The sequence below is a fragment of the Nannobrachium achirus genome, assembly GCF_963921795.1.
Source record: "Nannobrachium achirus genome assembly, chromosome: 1".
Classification (NCBI taxonomy): domain Eukaryota; kingdom Metazoa; phylum Chordata; class Actinopteri; order Myctophiformes; family Myctophidae; genus Nannobrachium; species Nannobrachium achirus.
In genome coordinates this window covers 57,618,117-57,639,152 of record NC_137810.1, presented here as the reverse complement: position 1 = coordinate 57,639,152, position 21,036 = coordinate 57,618,117, and the positions used below count along the sequence as shown (strand labels likewise).

The 21,036-nt window shown below is 41.9% G+C and overlaps 1 protein-coding gene across 1 annotated transcript in view; it reads left to right on the top strand.

The window, feature by feature from the left end:
• Positions 1–21,036, top strand: part of slc44a5b (solute carrier family 44 member 5b) — an 85,719-nt gene extending 64,683 nt beyond the window's left edge. Inside the window, exons 11-22 of the mRNA XM_080732657.1 lie at positions 413–544; positions 2,411–2,510; positions 2,643–2,735; positions 4,936–5,023; positions 6,412–6,674; positions 14,611–14,705; positions 14,821–14,924; positions 15,375–15,448; positions 16,029–16,099; positions 16,193–16,281; positions 16,394–16,478; positions 19,099–21,036. Of these exons, the coding sequence (XP_080588783.1) occupies positions 413–544; positions 2,411–2,510; positions 2,643–2,735; positions 4,936–5,023; positions 6,412–6,674; positions 14,611–14,705; positions 14,821–14,924; positions 15,375–15,448; positions 16,029–16,099; positions 16,193–16,281; positions 16,394–16,478; positions 19,099–19,211 (1,307 nt within the window). The 3' untranslated portion in view covers positions 19,212–21,036. The remainder of the gene's footprint in view (positions 1–412; positions 545–2,410; positions 2,511–2,642; positions 2,736–4,935; positions 5,024–6,411; positions 6,675–14,610; positions 14,706–14,820; positions 14,925–15,374; positions 15,449–16,028; positions 16,100–16,192; positions 16,282–16,393; positions 16,479–19,098) is intronic.

Sequence of the window (21,036 nt, the reverse complement as noted above, 5' to 3'; positions counted from 1 at the left end):
TTATACTATATAAGTACTTGTTTACCAATACAGAGGCAAATTCCATAGCCTAAAATATATTTTAACCTGGCGTCCCTATTTTGGGCATGTTAATATAGGGAAAAATGTAATATAACTTTATTTGATGTTATATAATATTCAACTGTCAAGTTGTATACTGTATGTACAACAGGGATTGTGGGACAATCCTGTTAATTAATGTAGACAGAAATTCTCACTCACTCACTCACTCACTCACTCACTCACTCACTCACTCACTCACTCACTCATTCTCTCTCTCTCTCTCTCTCTCTCTCTCTCTCTCTCTCTCTCTCTCTCTCTCTCTCTCTCTCTCTCTCTCTCTCTCTCTCTCTCTCCATCTCTCTCTCTCCATCTCTCTCTCGCTCTGATCTTGTCTCTGTCTTGTTCTCAGGTATCTGGCACTGCTACTGGGAGTTCAGTACACTCAGAGGGAAGCCAGATGCTGACGTCACCATTTCTGATATTGGTTTCCAAACAGACTTCAGGGTTTACCTCCAGCTTAGTCAGACCTGGCTGGTGTTCAGTAAGGATCCGTTGATCACTGTGCTTCCCCCTACTTGTCCCTCTGTTTAAAAAGAAATATAAGGTTTCTGATGTCCTGCTTTATAGTATCTCATACAAAAGAAGCAAAAATAGCAGATCTACAAGCTCAAAACGCATCGCACTGCGATGCGTTTTGAGCTTGTAGATCGGCTATTTTTGCTGAAAGAGCTGAAAAGACATTACCATATCGTGCAGGAGAACTTTAGAAGCCCGAAAAATACACATTTTTCGATGCAGGACACTGTCGTACGATGGAGTATAACTCAGGCATTAAGGATCCCTGATGGTTTCCTTTACCAGAGATACAGATTTAATGTGGGGGAGGTAATATCGTATTTCTGCAGACTTGTGGCCATAAATTGCGAATCCCACTCACAGCCACGGAATCGCTCTCTCCTGCAAAATGAGTTTATTGGATCGATTTGTTTTATGGATGGTTACTACATGCATGCACAGCCTTAGCATAGGTGCTATGGAAAATCCACTGTATTTGTGCCATCAAATCAGACACCTGATAATAAGTAAGCTGTGTATTTTTTTTACAACAGAACTTAGCCTGTCAGAAACAAGGACTCTAACTATCCATTTTAGATTTTATTTTTATTTTCATTTTTTGCCAGTTGGCCACACATTATACCTGACTCTTTGTCTGGAGAATGTGTTATATTTTCAGATAACCACACACATTTTATGTAGTTGTCTCATCACAGTGCTTAATCAATATACATAATAGATATTGTACTGTATTATTGGTTATTTAACATTAGCTACAGGCTGTCCTTAAAAACGACATGGATTTCAATATAACATTAATCCTTTATGGTGTTGATGTACTTTTGTGTGTGTAAAAGATGTGATGCTGAATGACTCAGCTGGTGCTTGTTTCTGGGTCATTACTACGGCATCTCCCAGTTTCTGGAGTAACTTTCTGGGGTATTACAAGTTGACGTAGATTGTGCCAACACAAAGTTTCTATTTAAAGAGTGCACTGCTCCAAAATGTGAATATATTTGAATTAGTAAGCAGCCCTGGTCTAAGCAGGATAGTCATCTCAGAGCTGTGCAGTTGTCCAACAATAATGCACTCTGCAGAAGCAAATACTCTGACCTCATTTAGCCTCTGCATTGCATGCATTATTTTCTCGATGACTGCATGGCTCGTCATTGATTTTCCCTTAATAGTCTTTGACATAGGCCAAACCTAAAGTAAACACTATTGTTTTATACAATTACAGTCTTGCTTTTCAATCCTCCCCCAACACTTCTCCCTGGCCTTGGCTATTATAATAGTTTCCTCAGTAATTGTGTTTGTATGGCTTCTCTTTTATATCCTACTGTTTTATGTTTTCCATTATAATAGTTTGTTATTCGAGGATGGAAAAACATTGCCTGACTTCTGTTATGTTTTGTGTGATTGGGCCCTCTTAAGCTTCATTTATGCTCTGTCGCACGATAGTGTTATGTGCCGAAAATATAAAATACTGTATATATATTAATATTTATATTGTATATCGTCGTTGTCGGGTGAAAACCGTGTATGTCCAAATCCGTTTGTTTTACGTTTATCCTTTTAAAAATGATTTAAACTAGTGAAAACAGCCGATCTACAGTACAAGCACACAACGCCCGTTGTGTGCTTGTATATCTGCTGTTTTCACTACTTGTGTGCGACGGCCTTGTATAATGAAGCAGGGCTTTACTTTGCGAAAGAAAGTACAAATTTGAAACTTGGAGATACGAGGTTTCCACCCGACAACGACGATATGTATAAATTAGGTGAGATTGTTTAAGGCTAATGCTCCTGCATCTTTTCCCCCATATAGCAACATGTTTGCTTTGCATTGCAGTGATCTCCCTATCCGTGATTGAGGTGATCATCGTGATTATGCTCATTTTCTTGAGGAGCAGGGTTCGCATCGCAATCGCATTACTAAAGGAAGGGAGCAGGTGAGTTTGGAGTATTACGTTCTCATACGTATAGGAATGTAGCTTCACTGAATCACTTGTTGTTGTTTTTTTGTGTGCTCCGTTTGCGTACAGAAAAGAAACCTCAACTATTTTCCTCATCTCTGTTATAAGGGCCATCGGTTACATCATGTCTACGCTCTTCTACCCGATCATCACCTTTATCCTGCTGTCAATCTGCATCTCCTACTGGGCGGTCACAGCTGTGTATCCTTCTAACTCAGGGGTGGGCAACTTTGATGATGGAGAGGGCCACTATATTTCCACACTCACTCCAGAGGGCCACATTGCATAATACTATTGGGCAGTTATCTCATATTTGAACTATTTTCGTAAATGAATGCCCTATACTCTGTCATTCTATGTCACACAAAAATAGCAAAAATAGCCGATCTACAAGCTTGTAGATCAGCTATTTTTGCAATTTTTGAATTGGAATCCTGAGTAGTTTTTTGCTATTTTTGAATTGGAATCCTGAAAAGTATTTTTTCTTTATTTAATTTCAAATGCATTTAGTTATACTTATGTTATATTAACTTTATGAACTTAACTGGTCCTATAGTTCAGGGGCTCTAAACCTGTGGGTCGGGACCCCCTGGGTGTTCCCCACGTGATTTTGGGTGAAGTGACAATTTAAAGGTCTCATGACATGCTGTTTTTACAACACATAAAATTCTTTGTCATGGTCTTTCAAACGAGTATTAAAAGGTTTTGACTGAAAAGTATTTGGGGGGGGGGGTCCCCCCAGTTCATATATGATTTATAATGGGGGATCGTGGCCTGAAAAGGTTGAGAACCACCGCGATAGTGCTGTAATAGTCTGTGCTGTGCACAACAATGCTATTAACCCTCCTACCCTCGCTTGATGTATGTGAAGTTCTCATCAGATAATTCAACAGAAATGGCAATTACTGTGGTATTAAAAATAATACCATTGAATCTGCTCTCTTACAACAAGGGACACGCTGGAAACAAGTTATTAACCCATTTAGGCCTGAACATAATATGACGCAATATTTTATGCTTTAAATATAAAAAAATAGCAGATATACAAGCTCACAGCGCGGCACCGAGTGCCGCGCTGCGAGCTTGTAGATCTGCTATTTTTGAAAAATCGTGAAAATTAGAATTTTGACCCGATTCTATAAGTGTCTTTTGAATCCTTCTAAGATTTTTGGAAAAAAACCTATGTTTCTATATGTCAGCAATCTGGCCAGCCATCGTCAAAGAAAAGGTCCTTTTCACTTAACTGGAGCTCAGTTAGTCTGTTCTTGAGAGACTGCTATGTCAGTGGTGCTCAAACCTTTTCATGTGAAGGACCCCCAAAATGATATGTATTTGGCCACGGACCCCCATTTCAAAATATCTAGTTCCAGGGACCACCCAGAAGCAAAATTTGAGTTACAAACGTTCGCTTTGAAAATATATACATTCAAAGATTTGCACACATTTTCACGACTTTTTCAAAAATAGCAGATCTACAAGCTCGCAGCGCGGCACTCGGTGCCGCGCTGTGAGCTTGTAGATATGCTATTTTTCACTGGTTAAAGCATTCAATACTTTTAGGCCTAAATGGGTTAACTTTGTTGTGACCTCTTTGAAACTGTGAACATCAAATGTTTGGTAGATGGTGCATTTATATAGCGCCTTTACCTAAAGTTAAGGGTTTAGTGTCTTGTTCAAGGACATTTTCCAATACTTTTACTTCTACTCCACTACATCTTGGATCCAAATATTGTACTTTTACTCCACTACATTTATTTGAAAATAGCCAATCTACAAGCTCACAACGGGTCGCATCGCAGCGCGTTGTGAGCTTGTAGATCTGCTATTTTCAAACATTTTGTACTTTTACTTTTGGTACTTTAAGTACATTTTGATGCCGACACTTTCATACCTTTACTCAAGTACATTTTGGACTTTTACTTGCAACAGAGTATTTCTACATTACAGTATTGATACTTTTAAGTATTATCATATAAGTATCACATAAAATATGTGAGTACCTTTTCCATCTCTACCAGTAACCCAAGTGGCCGCTCTACCTGAAAAAAAAATCACACTCGTGTGAACTGAGCGGTGGAGGCTGTGTGTGTGTGTGTGTGTGTGTGTGTGTGTGTGTGTGTGTGTGTGTGTGTGTGTGCGTGTGCGTGTGCGTGTGCGTGCGAATGTGAGTCTGAACAACAGCGCCCCTCCCTTAACATGTGTGGTCAGAAAAGGTACTGCAGGCTACATACAGACACGGACGGACGCATACATACATACATACATACCCACACACACGGCCATGTATAGGAGACGGTGTGACCACCGCTCAAAAATGTCTCTCGATGTTGGTAATAAACAACTGTGGTGAATCATCACCAATTCTCTCCCACTATGTTGCCCTTAACTGATTGACCTCCAGCTTCCTGGCATCGTCTGGGCAGGCAGTCTACAAGGTCATGTCAACGCAGCCTAAATGCATGTATGCCAACCTCACATGTGATCCTGAGGTTAGCTTCTACTCTGCTGAATTATTCCCCGATGGTGGGATTTGCTGAGGTCCTTGAAATAACCCTTGTGTTCTTTATGGATATTTATCCTCTGTCGTCCCATGGCTACTTCTGGTCCATTTAATACCCTATACAGATGTTCTCATCGCCCCAAAGTCAGTCAATGCAAAATCAATAACGTTTAAGATTAAGGGCAGGCGGCTCCTTAATGAGTACTAGCAATTGAATCAGACTTGGCAGGAGCAATATATTTACCATTAGCATTGAGATATTCTCTAAATCAAGAGAAAACTTTTCGGCTAGTGTGCACTCCTTAGTATTTAAAAGGGTGACCTTCTAAAAGGTGTCATGGCCTTCTGAAGAAAGCTACATAATCCAGACAATAAATCAATATAACTGGAAATGTTCAAATGCTTAGTTAATTAGTCTGTTTTCAACTAACTATTACTCACTGTAGGCTTTGCTTGACATCCCTGCCAACCATTTTTCAAAAAACATACAGTGGTTTCTTAAATGTTTCAGGAAGACTTTGGATTCCACTAATTTGATGATATGAAAATCAATTTGCAGAGATTACTGCTTAATTTTTTGCCAACATTGAGTCGTTTATTCAGTTAATTACGTTTTTAATGACTTTGGAGAATATTTCAGCGTATAATCTAAGAATAAAGCTATTATTATGGGGAAATTAACTATGTTTATGTACATCCTATGGCAGAAGCTGTGAATAGACAATGACATACTTGTATGGTCCTTTCAAGTAGTTAAACTGGCAGTAGAACAAAATGAATGAGCCAAAAAGTCTGGTTCAGCAGTATTTCCGACTCGGCTACAGTAGTTGTCTGGCACATTATTTTACCACTTGAACCCTTGCATCCCTATTCTGGGTAGAACATTCAATAGAAATAACAGATCTTTAAGTTTACAACGCAACGCGCATGTACAGTAGATCAGCTATTTTGGGAAAAGATATTTGGTGTAGAGGGAAAAAGGAGAGCGCCTAGTATAGACCCCTGCGGGACTCCTGCGTAAAAGGATAGCGTTCAAGTAGTTAAACCGGTTCATGTAAATGGCACGGCTCAAACATCACACTATCACTAACACCATTGACTTACTTACTTTTTTTGTTCTCTCATTTTATTTTATTTACATATCTACTGCATAGTACTGTGTTCTATTCGTCTGTCATTCAATGTTATATGAGATACTTAAATGGTTTCCTGTGGAAATAAGCTTAGTCTTTTCATGGATCTCCTCTTAGTAGACCTTGTACCAGTGAACTGTACCGTCATGAAACTGTACCTTTTCCTATGCAAACTTCTAATAAAGTCTTCTTCTTCTTCTTCTTGCTAACTCTCTAACAATTTCCAATCCATGCTGTTCCCCAGACCTTCAGTCAGTCCAACGTCACCAAAGTGTGCCCGGGTTCTCAGTGCACGTTTGCCTTCTACGGCGGAGAGAGTCTGTACCACCGCTACATCTTGGTGCTCCAGCTGTGCAACCTGCTGGTGTTCCTGTGGTTGGTCAACTTCTGCATCGCCCTGGGCCAGTGCACCCTGGCAGGGGCTTTTGCCTCCTACTACTGGGCCCTGAAGAAGCCCAACGACATCCCCACCTGCCCCCTCTTCTCCTCCTTCAGTAGAGCCATACGGTACGTACTTGTAGCTGCGTGGACGCCGGAGACATTCAGTAAATCAGTGGTTCTCAACCTGTGGGTCGGGACCCCCAGGGGGGTCTCCAATTTTTTTGGGGGGGTCCCCAGATGATTAACTTAATGTGCAACATTGTTTTCTCAGTCAACAGTAATAAAACCAACATAAAGTTTAAGTGTATAGAGGGTATCTGCACATTTCTAAAGTGACAATGTAAGGCCTTTTTAATACATCTAAAATGACAAATTAAAAAATTGTCAAATATTAGAGGCAGAAATTGTGAAAATAGCAGATCTACATGCTCACAACGCCTCGGGTTGCGAGGCGTTGTGAGCATGTAGATCTGCTATTTTCACAATAGAACCATGTTATGCAAAATGTAATTCCTCAACTCTTAGAGCTTGTCAGGGTGGGGGGTCCCCAGTAAAAATATGATTATTTTGGGGGTCGCGGCCTGAAAAGGTTGAGAACCACTGCAGTAAATAGTAGTGGTTCTACAGTCGTGGCTAAAAGTATTGGCACCCTTGCGTTTGTTTAAAAAAAACACACACACAACACACAATCCTCTAAATTGCGCAGAGTGAAGGAACATCAAGGTCTCTTGGAGCCTACAGATTGTCCATGTTTGGCTACAATCTGACCTCTCACCTCCTGACAATTCTCTCCTTTTTTTATTTGGTCCATGACATGCTCAGTGTGTGACACAAAACAGCAGAATGAGGGCTTTACTCCATTTAAACTGGGTGGATTAGTGATTACTAAAGATTTAAGTCAATTGGACTCACCACAGGTGAGTTCCAGGTGAATAGCCTGCTTGAAATTCAAGTACTGTACAGTGTATGTAAGTATTTATGCAAATGTATGTGTAGAATGAGCTAGGATTCTGTGTTTATTCTAGTTTTATGTTGTGTTCCTCTGCAAACCAAATACTGTATGTTGATGCCAAATATGTTTTCATTTGCCAAGCTTCTGGAAGATTTTTTTTAGTTTCTTTCTGTTTTACAAATGCAAGGTTGCCAATACTTTTAGCCACGACTGTACATGAGTGTTGGAATGCAGTGATAATGGGATGTTAGCAAATCCATCTGACCGGTTCAATCTTTGTTGTGATGTGTTGGATGATCATAGACAGCATTTGACCTTCTTTATCTGCCCCACATGGACTAATTATACAATGCTGTTATTCTATTTTCTTCCAGTGTTTTGCATTCTACGCTATATTATTGTATTTTGGGGCGGCTGTGGCTCAGGAGGTAGAGCAGGTCGTCCAATGATCCGTGGATCGGCGGTTTGAGTCTCGGCTCCTCCTGTCCACATGTCCAAGTGTCCTTCAGTTTCAGTTTCAGTTTTAGTTTATTTCCAGTTCATAGGACAATACATACATGTGATGTGATGTGCATTGGTGCAGTATGAGCATGACAATATTTAGTAAAGAAAGAAGGGAAAGTCCAAGGCACAGGTTGTCAAGTCCATTTAACCTGATAAGGTGTCCATGATACTGGAAAAGGGGAAGGGGGAAGCAAAATGCTTATCGAGCCCTACCCCTGGCTCAGTTTGCAAGAAAAAAATAATAATAGTAAGTAATAATAATAGTTCAGTCAGATAACTTACGAATAGATTGAAGCAATATTTATTATAGAATGAGTGTACAAGTGTAGATATAACATTTAGACTTGGCGTTCAGGCTCTGCTACCTTATTCTCCCTGCTCAGCAGCAGTACAAATAGAAACCATTATTAACCATTAAGAGCAGGGAGACATATGTATATATATACACACATACATATATATATAATAAACACCCCCCATGGGGAACAGAACTAGTAACAGAGCCTTCTGGTGGAGCTGGGGAGGCGGTGGGAGCAAACAAGCGCATAACAGACAACAGTCCAGGACAAGAGACAGCAGGAGAACTGACAGACTGAGGCGAGCTTAAGTAGCCCGGCAATTGATCAGCTGACTGCCACATTGGCGTGTGACGTAATAACATGGTAATAAGCATCCGTATGCGCTTATGCAGCGCAGTATGATATTCTCAAGTATACCTGCCTGAACTAAACTCGCAGGCTACGTTATCATTTCAGTCAGATAACTTACGAATAGATTGAAGCAATATTTATTATAGAATGAGTGTACAAGTGTAGATATAACATTTAGACTTGGCGTTCAGGCTCTGCTACCTTATTCTCCCTGCTCAGCAGCAGTACAAATAGAAACCATTATTAACCATTAAGAGCAGGGAGACATATGTATATATATACACACATACATATATATATAATAAACACCCCCAACACGCAGAACCAGAAACGCCCTACGGTGAAATCTCACCGATTCATCCTGGCAGATATCCCACTGACCCTCTTGGAGACAGTGACGAAATGCAGCGAGCAATTCTGAATCCTGCCAGAATATTCTAACATTATGTGAAGACTTAATATGTGTGCCGGCTGCGCACCGCCGTTTGGCAATTCCTCTACAGCACAAGAGGAATATACTATCTATTGGGAAAAACTATGTGTGGGGCGAAACCTCACCACTTAAGACCAAACCGATATCCCATCCTTTCCCCCCAAAACACCGAGACAACCATGGGATCGGCTAGGACATACTAACTTTATGTGAGAGAGGCCTTGGCTGCCAATACCATAAGCCGTTCCTTAGAAAGGAACATCCTAAGCTTATTGAGAACGCTAGGCCTTGGGAGCCGACACCATGGCCAACCTCTAATGCCAACATAGAGGTACCTGAGAATACAGCCGTGGCTGGCAACGCCATCCTCTAATGCCAGTATAGAGGATATTATCCTATTATCATATATTAGCTAATACATAACGTTCAGATGCAACCAATGATTCACCCAGCTACCACCATATATGCATAGAATAGTAATAACACTTTATTACCATCAAGATAATTACAAAACACTTGAACTCATTAAATTTTGAGCCAACAAAACCTCGCCCCGATTTAAGCGCACATATCGTTCATAAGCAGCAGAAGACCACCGTCCCAGGGATTTAAGGGTGGCGACCGGCACTTTCATGGCTGCCGTGGTGGCCGCTCCGATGCGAAGTGAATGAGGAGAGTAGTATTCGGGAGACAGTCCGCAGAGCTGGCACAGAGTTTTTAGCTTTTCAGCAAACCAGGATCTTGTCATGGGTTTGCCGCCGGGGAGGAGGAACAGGGGATCGTGAGGATGATAACAGGCTCGGCATTGCAGGTAAGCAGACATAGAAGAAAAGGGACAAAAAGCTGTATTAGTCTTGGCTATAATCACAGGCACGCCTTTTTTGAATTTATCAGATTTAGAGTGTTTCAGAAATAAAGTGAATAGGACATCTTCAAAAGTTAAATCAGAGACAGTGAGGTCATGCTGAGGATCGAAAGAGAGAGAGCGAGTGGTGAATTCCCCACACCTCAAGAACCCATAAAAAGCCGTGAGAATAATAGCCTCTAACATTTTATCCTCATAGAAAGAAAAGCACCCAAGTCTCAATTTACACACCAGCTGATGCACCAAGTTAATAGTAAGAGGCAGTCTTTTATCTTTGCCTTGAGGTTGGTCTTTTTTGAGGCCGTTGAGCAGCAGGCGGATGGAAGGATGGCTGAGAATACTACATGATGATGGGTCTAGGCACCGGAGATGAAATTGAATACCCGCTAACATAGCTTTAATTGAGGACGGCTGGAGTTTACGGGATTCTGAGGAATGCACTATGAAGGCGCAGACTATAGCTAAATTAACTGGAACAGGGTTAATTGAACAGCTTAGACAAAAAGATGAAAAGAAAAACCATGCAGAGTCGTATGCCTTTAATGTGTTCTTAGACAAGCCTTTCCTCATGATCACGGCAGCTGAGCTCAAAAGACCTTGCAGAAATTGATTTTTGTTTAATTGAGGATCGCTTGACAGAATGGAGGGCACGGCAGGCTGGTTGGCTTGGCATTGGGGCACAGCGCTTTGAACTCCTGAAATTTAAATCGGGAAAGAGCATCAGCTATCGAATTCTTATAACCTGGAATATAAGCAGCACGCAGAATAAAATTATTATTAATGCAGGTCCAAGAAAGACGTCTAATTAAGCTGTTGATAATCGGGATAGACGAACGACCTTTATTGATAATAAAAACCGCAGCTTCATTATCACAGAAAACCGTAATTTGTTTACGTTTCCAACCCTCCCCCCATAATAAGCACGCTATTACAATGGGGTACAATTCGAACAGAGCGATGGATTTAAGATTAGAAACCAAATCGCTCATTTCGGGAGGCCAGGGACCAGCGAACCACTGGTTATCGAAAAACCCGCCGAACCCGACGGACGGGGCGGCATCCGTGAAAAATTTCAATGAGGAGGAAGTCTCAATTACATCATTATAGAAAAAAGAAATTCCATTCCATTTATCTAACAAAGCAGACCAGAAACGAATGTCTGATTTGCATCCCTCATCTAAATTAATTATATCGATTAGATTAGGAACAGATTTGGCCATATCCAGCAGGCGGGAGACAAAAGAGCGGCCTTGAGGAATAATTCGCATTGCGAAATTAAGATGACCGAGCAGTGACAGGAGCTGACGTTTGGTCATTGATGGAATCTCTAAACAACTTTTTAGGAATTCTCTAATTCGAGTTAATTTTTCCTCAGGCAGAGAAGCCTGCATAAGCGCGCTGTCTAGAAGGATGCCTAGAAACTCTAGCTTATTAGTAGGGCCTACCGTTTTCTCCTCCGACAGAGGGACTCCTGTAGCTTTAAACAAATCTTTTAGAATAGAGATGCACCGGGCTGGAGGCGAGTGCTGAAAATCCACTACTAAAAAATCATCCAAAAGGTGCAAAACGAACGGCAGTTTGAATGTATTAGACAGAATCCAGCATAGCGCCTCTGACAAGGAATCGAATATACGGGGACTGCTGCGGCACCCGAATGTTAATTTGACTGCGAAATAAAAGTTTCCCTGCCATTTCACCCCGAAGAGATGCCATTGAGACGGGTGGAGCGGCATAACCTTAAACGCGTCCGTTATATCTGCTTTTCCCAACCATGCGCCTACGCCTGCCGATTTTATCATTTGAATGGCATTATCGATCGTGGCATAATATAAGGAAAACGGAAATAGCGGAATTAAATCGTTAATACTGGGAACTGGGCCATTATGAGGAGCGGAGAGGTCGATAATCAGCCGTTTTTTCCCCGAATATTTACGAGTAGCTACCCCTATAGGGCTTACCCGAAAAAGGGAGAATGGGGATTTTTTAAAAGGCCCGATCATGTGGCCTTTTGTCGTTTCTTTCTTAAGAAGCTCATCGACAACTTTAGGTTCTCGTATGGCGGACTGCAGATTATAACATATGTGGGTTATATTTGGTAGCCAACACAAACCCGCCAGAAACCCCTGAACTAGCCCAGTTAATAAATAATTAACAAAGGAACGGTTTGGATGGTTCTTGAGGGCCTCGGATAAAGCAGGGACGTTCACTGGTGTAGATGGATGATCCTTTATTATTTGGCTGATTTTTCGCGGGTTCTCCGCGGGCAGACAGACCTCGGGTGGGAGTCCCCGCACCAGCTGCAGACATGTATAAATTTACAGAATTGAAATGTGCACACACTCTCATTAAACTTATTACAAATGGGAGTCTTATTTCCTGGCGAATATCGCACCTGTCTTTTCTTAGCTTGGCCTTCGGAGATGTGCAGGGTTGCATTTGCATGAGGCTGCTGGGAGTGAGGCGGCTCTTGCTTGCACATAGCCACAGTCTTGGGGCATAGATTAGAAGTGTGGTTAAAGGAACCACAAACAGCGCAGCCTAACAGCCTATGGCCGGTGAAATGACGGGAGATGAGGGCTAGGTCGACAACTGACCAATCCAAACGCTGGTTAAACTTTTGGATGTGGACGGCGGCTTTGGAGGAGAATGATTTATGGTATTCGTAGAATAGAGACCCGCCATAAGAGAGCGCCAGATCAGCTATGATGGCCATATAACAATCTAGTTCCTCTCTACGCTGGGGGTGCACCTCGCAGACACAATCCCTGTATACTCCAAACGCTACAAAAAATTCTGCCAATGTTAACGTTTTTGAGAGCCTGGGGTCAGAGTCCTTTAACATAACAGACACATCTCCACAATCCACCATCCTTTTATCTGTAGCATCAGCGTTAATCAGTATCTTGACCAGGTTAATGTCATGCCCTGTCGAAAAAGCGTACGATTAGATGAGCGGTTATTACCCTGCTATAGTGAATAGTTAGCCTTTTAAATGAATAGCTATTTACCTGCTATTATATGGCTTCTGAGGCCCTCCGGGATTGCTGCAGCAGGAGAAAGAAACGGAGAGCTAGAGGAAGGGCCTGGAACGGCAGTTCCCCAGGTTTTCCGAGGTGCCACGGACACCACGGATGGGATCGCACTAGCGGCTGCTGAAGGACCTGTAGACTGCCTTGGGGAAAACCCTGTAGATGCGCGGAACACTGCGGTTCCCGCAGACAAGCCGGAAGAACCTGGACTGTTGTTGCTGCTTTCGAGAGCGTTGATCCTGAGGTTTACTTGCTCGATAGATGATTTGAGGCTCAGCAGAGTAGACACGATGATGTCATCATTCGGTCCGCTGGACTCGGCCGGGTTGCCTTTGTTCTTCTTAACCGGCGCTGAAACCGTGGCACCGGCGGGGCGACCGCGTTTCTTTGCTGGGCCTTTTCCTTTACCGGTGTACCCGCCGGTGGGGGCATCTCCGCCGTTTTGGCCGGTATCGCCGTCACCGCTCGGCTGAGCCTCGTCGGCTTTGACCAAAAACTCAAAAAGCCCTTCATGGCTCAGACCTGCAGGCACTGCAATGCCGCGTGAATAGAGTGACTCTAAAATACGCTGAATGGGCCAGTCGGCCAGCTTCCTCTGAACGAGACGCGAGCTACGTCTTTTACCGGTTGGCGCAGGATCAACATCATTAATCGCCGTTGCTGGGATTTCATTCTCATCATCTGGGTCTGGTTCCTCGTCAGGAATCAGCAGAGAGCCATCGTCCGACTCGGAGTGAGCAACGGACATGACGGCGACAAAGCTAACAAGTAATGCTAGAGCAGCAAACAAGCGCATAACAGACAACAGTCCAGGACAAGAGACAGCAGGAGAACTGACAGACTGAGGCGAGCTTAAGTAGCCCGGCAATTGATCAGCTGACTGCCACATTGGCGTGTGACGTAATAACATGGTAATAAGCATCCGTATGCGCTTATGCAGCGCAGTATGATATTCTCAAGTATACCTGCCTGAACTAAACTCGCAGGCTACGTTATCATTTCTTGGGCAAGACACTGAACCCCCACATTGCCTCCAATGAGTCGGTCGGTGTCAGCTTGCCACCATTGGTGTGTGAATGTGGGAAGTGAGGACACACTGGCGTCGACTGTTCGCCGCTTCACCTCCCAATGTACAGTATGAATGAATGAACCATCGTAAAGCGCTTTGAGCACTAGGAAAAGCGCTATAAAAATGCAATGACCTTTTATTTTATTCCATATCACATGATAGAAAAGGACAGAGAGCCAAGTTCCATTACACGCCTGTGTAACATGGTGCCATAGTTTATGTGTGTAATGCTTAATCAGCAGTGCTTATGCATCATTAAAATGCCTTCACCAAAACCTATTTCTTTACATGTTTCTTAATGGTGTGATCAACCACTTCATCAAACTGCTGAGACAGACTGCACTGCATCATGTAAAAGTGCTGGTTCTGTGCTAGATTCACAAGTCAGTCTAAAATGTTCTGCACTCAAATAAATATAAATCAGGCTTAAGCAAATGAATGGTAGGTGCAGATATCTGATCACCTGGCAACGTGAAAAAGATGGCAGCGCTGTTACACAGATTATGGCTAAGTTGTCTCTGTCAGTTTTTATTCAGAGGTACTATTCTCCTATTTCCTAGGTATCACACAGGTTCCTTGGCCTTTGGCGCTTTGATCCTGGCTGTGGTGCAGATGTTCCGAATCGTTCTTGAATATCTGGATCACAAGCTCAAAGGTAGAGTGTAACTACTATAACTCATAGACATTGATAGCCCTACACACTTTTCTATGCTTTCAATTTGTACACACAAATACTGGCTCATTTGCTGTTTCACCATTTTTTTCTCCAGGTGCTCAAAATGCATTTGCTCGATTCCTGCTTTGCTGTCTAAAGTGCTGTTTCTGGTGTCTGGAACATTTCATCAAGTTCATGAACAGGAATGCTTACATCATGGTGAGTTAGGAATGGTTGACAATTGTTTGGATTTTTCTTTGGTCAACTTCAACACTGCCATCCCTATTCTGGAGGGAACATTAGTCCAAAATAGCAGTTCAGTCAGATAACTGACGAATAGATTGAAAGCATTTAATATATACAGTAAAATGTAATTACAAGTGTGAATATTATTTGATCTTGGCGTTCAGGATGTGCTATATATTGATACTCCTTGCTCAGCACACTAGAAGACAACCATTTAAGAGCAGGGAGATGAACATATACTTAACAAACGTTGGTGTAGAGGGAAACATACTGAGCTTACCCTGGTATTAGTTTGCTATGCTAAGTATGGATGGTTTAAGTGGTTGATTCCCTGTCTCTGTTAGCAGGAACATGTGTATTTGGTCAGTTATTTTGTTCTTTGTAAATCACTTTATGCACTGCATGTATTTTTCCATCTGACAGGTAGCAATATATGGGAAGAACTTCTGCACATCAGCGAAGGATGCTTTCTTCTTGCTGATGAGGAACGTTGTGAGGTAATGCCTTTGAAGGTCAGGGCCACCCGTTGATAAATGCTTCAGAGAAGGCTAGCAGCTTCTCATCGTTATGTTCCTATCCCAAGCATTATACTCGTCCCGTGCCAAAGGTAGTCGATCTACTGTACAAACTCACAACTTGTGAGCTTGTAGGTTTGCTATTTTCGGCATGGGACACAGCCATTCGACATAGTGTAAATTAGGCATTAGCTGTACCCCAGGGTAGCCTGAGCTTATGTTTGATAGTTGAGATGCAATGTGCAATGCTATTATGAAACTATTGTAATGATGTAATGTGTGTGTGTGTGTGTGTGTGTGTGTGTGTGTGTGTGTGTGCGTGTGCGTGCGTGCGTGCGTGTGCGCGCGTGCGTGACAGTATGTAATTCTGTCCACAATGACCCTGTACACTGTCATCATCACAACACAAGGCTAATGTGATGCAATTTGGTTGTCAAAGGTCAGCGATGAACCATAAGGTTCAGCTACTGTTTTCACGCCTCTCCTACTGAGGGTTGCCTCTGTTTTTTCTTCCATTCTATCTGATGTTCTCCTACACTCTGGGTGTTCTCTGTCTCTTTAGGGTGGCTGTCCTTGACAAGGTGACAGACTTTCTGCTATTCTTGGGGAAACTGCTAATTTCAGGGAGTGTTGGTGAGTTCCATGTCACTGCTGTATTCTGTAAATTGAGTGTTGCGTTATCATGGGTGGTGTTGTATTATTAATTTAAAATGTTCTATTTTGCAGGTGTTCTTGCATTTTTCTTCTTCACACGTAAAATACCTGTCATTCAAGAGGAGGTACCATCCTTAAATTACTACTGGGTCCCCCTTCTGGTAAGAAATTAGAAAGCATTTTGTGAGAGATTGGACAGACACTGCAATATAACAGTGAATGAGGCTTGTTCTTCAATACAACATAGTGATTCTGGCTTGTTCTTCCTGGCAGACGGTGATATTCGGATCCTACCTGATTGCACATGGCTTTTTTAACGTCTATGCCATGTGCGTGGACACATTGTTCCTGTGTTTCTGTAAGTATTCGTCGTTTAAGCATGTACGTTACACAACATAGGAACATTTAATGTATGTAGGGCAATCAATCCTATTAACATATACATAACATATTCTTCTATGGTAAAAATTGATGGCAGACTCTATTTCTAGTAGATCAGCTTCCATTTTCATTTCATGCGCCCCCTGATTCCTACACTCTCCCCCCCCACCCCACTTTAGTTTATTCTCAAGTCTTCACGGTAGGCAAGGACAGGCTGAAAGTGTGTGCTTCATTGCTCTTTGGAACCTCAGGGACGGTGGCATTCCTCTCCTCTCTCTTCCAAACGACCTCTAAAACTAATCACTGAAACTGATGCATGTTTATCCACAATCGTGGCACTCTTGGCTCGTTTCTCCTCGTTTAATTCTCTTGCTTGGGCCCTCTAAATAATTTATCTCAAGCTAATGCCTTCTTTGTATGCTACTGTGCTCTTCCTTCCCCCCCCCCCTGCTGTCTTTTCTTGGCTGTGCCTCCCGTTCTGGGCCTTGGCCAGGCGAAGACCTAGAGAGGAACGATGGTTCTTCCTCCAGGCCTTACTATATGTCCCCTGGCCTCCACAAGATCCTACGCAAGGGAGAGCAGGGTGCCAAGTTGTACGCTGGCTCCTGAGCCACGGTGCGGGACTTTTAGACACTAACTGACACTCCAATCAACCGCTCTATCACTCACTTTCCCGAATTATCTGTGCGCGGGGAGCGTCTGGATATTCTATCTAGAGCGAGGTCTGTAAGGCTGGACTTCTGAACGGGAGGTGGAATGGCCTGGTCCATATCGGGACGTGATGATATGGCATGTGGCCTAGAAAAATGAGCTCTTATTGACATTCTTCCTTGAGCCAACTCTGATACTTGCCTTTTTTCCCCGTCATGCATCTGTTGAATTTTCTTTTTGTTGTTGGTTCTCTGCTAACCTCTGCCTTAACTAGAGGACATTACGATATAAACGCAAAAAGACTAGTCCGGGTATGGTATGAGCATTTAAACCCAGTGCTAACACATAACACAAGGACCTTAAATGTACAGATGCCACCAATTCTCCTGGCACAATACATGGAGGAAGAAATAAGGTAAAACAAGAGTGCCCCCTTGTGGCACTTCAGTCTTTTAGTCAAGTGTAAAGTCATATGTCATATAGGCACTTACATGTATGGGAACAGTACCATGTAATGCTCTTTTCTTTTCTCTTCTTTCCTTTTCTTTTCTTTTGTAGCATGATTAATTTATCGGCTGTGCACTGTATGTTTACCATTGAGGTGATATATTTATTTGGCCTACCATATTTACACAGACACAAAGTTCTGCAGCTGCTTTCACTTATTTAACAATTCTATAATGTCACACACACACGTTTTGAGCAAGGGTTCCCTTATATTCACTCATGTACTGTAAAAGAGTGACTGTATCAATATGGGAGATCAACTTTCTAACCACATTTTAGGCTTTTGATAAGGATGGGGTTTGAATAGAGCCTGACAAACATCAGGAAATGTTTCTGAATGCAGTTACTAGTTTATGTGCCTAGTTGTGGGAAAAAAGAAGAAAAAAGAGATACTGTAACGTTCCTCTTGTTCTGTGGTTTTTGACCTAACACCGGGAACCTTTGAGATACCATTTATAATAGGATGTCAAAGCCATTTTTGGTAAGTTTTGTATTGAATGGTCCAGATGATGTAGTGCTGTTTCTAATACTATGTGAAATACACACATCTGTGTGGAGGTGATTCAGTGTTGTTTTTGTACAGGAGAGTCCTTTTTTTATATCGATGAAATCCAATGAAAATGTGAATCCTTTTTTTGAATAAACACAAATGGTCGAAGTGTTGTGCGCTGTACTTTTCCCCACGCGATTCCCACTTTGCAGAGACAACTAAATGCCTTAATCCAGTGGTTCTCAAAGTGGATTTCAGGGGGACTCTAGGTTCCTTTAGGGGGTCTAAATTGACCCTTACAATTCTGTAACTTTGACAGCGTACAAATGGAACCAAATGGACCCTAACGGGTCCATTTGGTTCCATTTGTACGCTGTCAAAGTTAAGGGGAGACCTTCAAATGTCAAAGTTTGAGAACCACTGCCTTAAAGGTGATACACCATGAAATTTCACTTTTCCTATTTTAAAACCTTTTTTGGGGTCCCACTAGCACCTTCTATCCTCACAAAGTCCCATTTCTGACCGTTGTGTCTTTCTCTGGTTTTGAGAAGGCGAAGGTTAAAAGTATCCCACGGGTTCTCAAAACAGGCTATCCAGATTTGCTGCCGATTGTGACGTCATCTGCAGATTGTGATGTCATCATCAAAAAAATTAAATAATCAAAAAAAATGTTTTTCAAAAAAAAAAAATTTTTTTTCAAAAAGATTTTGGGGGGGTGGCGCAGTTCAGGCCAAAGGTGGTACTGCAGCTGAAATGCTCTGAGAGCCATTCAAAAATGAGAGATGCTCTCTATTCAGGAGTGGTAATTTAGCCTCACACCTTTTGAAAAACGTTTTTGGGACATAAACAATATGACATAAATACTTTTTAAATGCATGGTGTATCACCTTTAATCAATCAGCAGTGATTTTTAATCGTTTTTTAACCTTGAACTGCTACTGCCCCTTAGTGGTGGACCTGGAGACAAACAACGGCTCGGCTTCCAGGCCGTACTACATGAGCACATCCTTGAAGAACATTCTGAACAAGAAGAACAGCAAGAAGAAGGAGAGAAGAAGATAGAATAAAGAGGGCAGCCGAGGGGAGGAGAGAAGAAGTCACCAAAATGTATGGTACAAGCTTATGTGGAAAATGGAACTGAGCATCTGCCACTTGCAGTCTGTGTTGGGTAGTGGCACTCAACAAAGTATAATTATCTTACAATGTAGGTCTGCGGGTTAGTAACCAAAACTGTAAATAAGAGTCTCCAATGTACGTGATACAGCTCATACTGTACATCATTACTGTCCTGTTGCTGGTGCTTCTGTATAATCTCTGGGAGCATCTATGTCAACATCTAAAACAACACGCATGCACACAATCACAGATGAGCGCCCAAGTGCTGCTCTTGTAGTATCAATATTATGCCACTTGGTGGCACCTGAGCCATCCAGAAGTCATGTGGCTTAAGTTTGTGAAGATGGGGAGGCGTTGTGTGCTTATAGATCTGCTATTTTCACTAGTTTTGTGCCACAGTCTTGATATGATGAAGCAGGGCTTTACGAAGAAAATTAAAAACATGAAACTTGGAGATACGAGATTTCCACCCGACAGTGACGAAATGCTCTGCACAAACAGTCTCCATCATCACCATACACTGAGTGATTATCACCTTTAACCACGTTTTGTGGAAAAATATTTTTTTTTTTCCTCAAAAATGGCAGCTCAACAAGCTCTGCTATTTTCGCCTAAACCTCATATTACGAAGTATAAAATAGGGCTAAAGTGGTTAATGTCATGTCTCACATTGAGAAGCATATTTTCCCACACAGTGTCCAGTGTTCTAATACCAAATAATACTATAATAGCACAGCAATTGAAGTGCTTCAGTTTAAAGTGCCTTACGCTCTTTCACAGAATGTTCACGCTGAGTGTCTTAATTGTGTCTTGCTGGACACTAGTTTAGATTTGTAGATGTTATGTTGAATGTATTGTGAAACTCAACAAATGGAGTAGGCCTATAAGTGATTGAGGTCTCTCTTTGTACCATAGGCTGGTATTTCACAAAATGGAAGGTCCAGAAAGAGGGTGGATGTATATTAAAAAAGCATTTTTGTTTTGCTCTTATGCCAAAGGTACATGTAAATGTCGCCCCTTAGTCTTGTATGATCCTATAGAGCCTAAAAGATCAAAGTTACTGACCTGTCTCATGGTCCGCCTGTCACTTGGACAGCAACTCCATCCTACTTATTGAGTGACTATTTGTGTAGCCTTTTTTATTATTCAATTATAGTTCTTTTTTAACCACTTGGGTTAGCCTTCTTTCATAAACACTCGAGTGACTAGTCAATAATCTAGTACTATGTACTGTACATGATGTGTATTTACAGATGATGAACAATGAGAGAGAAACAATTTGGGAATTTGTCTATTAAATAGACTGGTCAGTCAATTGCTAAAATGTGGTTGTCTAAGACATTATTTGACTATTTATGTTAAGTTGACTTACCTATGAATGTCTAGGACGGTTCCAGAGACAGAATTCAGGTAATTCTTGAAAGTGTTTTATTGTCAATTTTCATACCATTTGAAAAGAAGAAGCCTATCTCCTGCTTACACAAAGAATCGGGACAGAATGGAAAAAATGTTGCACTTAAAAAAAAAAGTGACTTAGTTATGTATTTGTGCTACAAATGCAAACACCTTTACTCACTGTATCCTCCTATTTAGAGCAGTTCACAGCTGGCACGCTGGGGACACAAATTACTGTCAGTTTTGATCCTATTCAGGGGCAGACTTTTAGAACTGGGACATCAGGCAAATGCAATTAACTTCCTCGTAGAAAAGAGGGCATCCAGGTGGCGGGAGCACAGGAGTTCCTGCTCAAACACCGTGGAGAGACTATAGG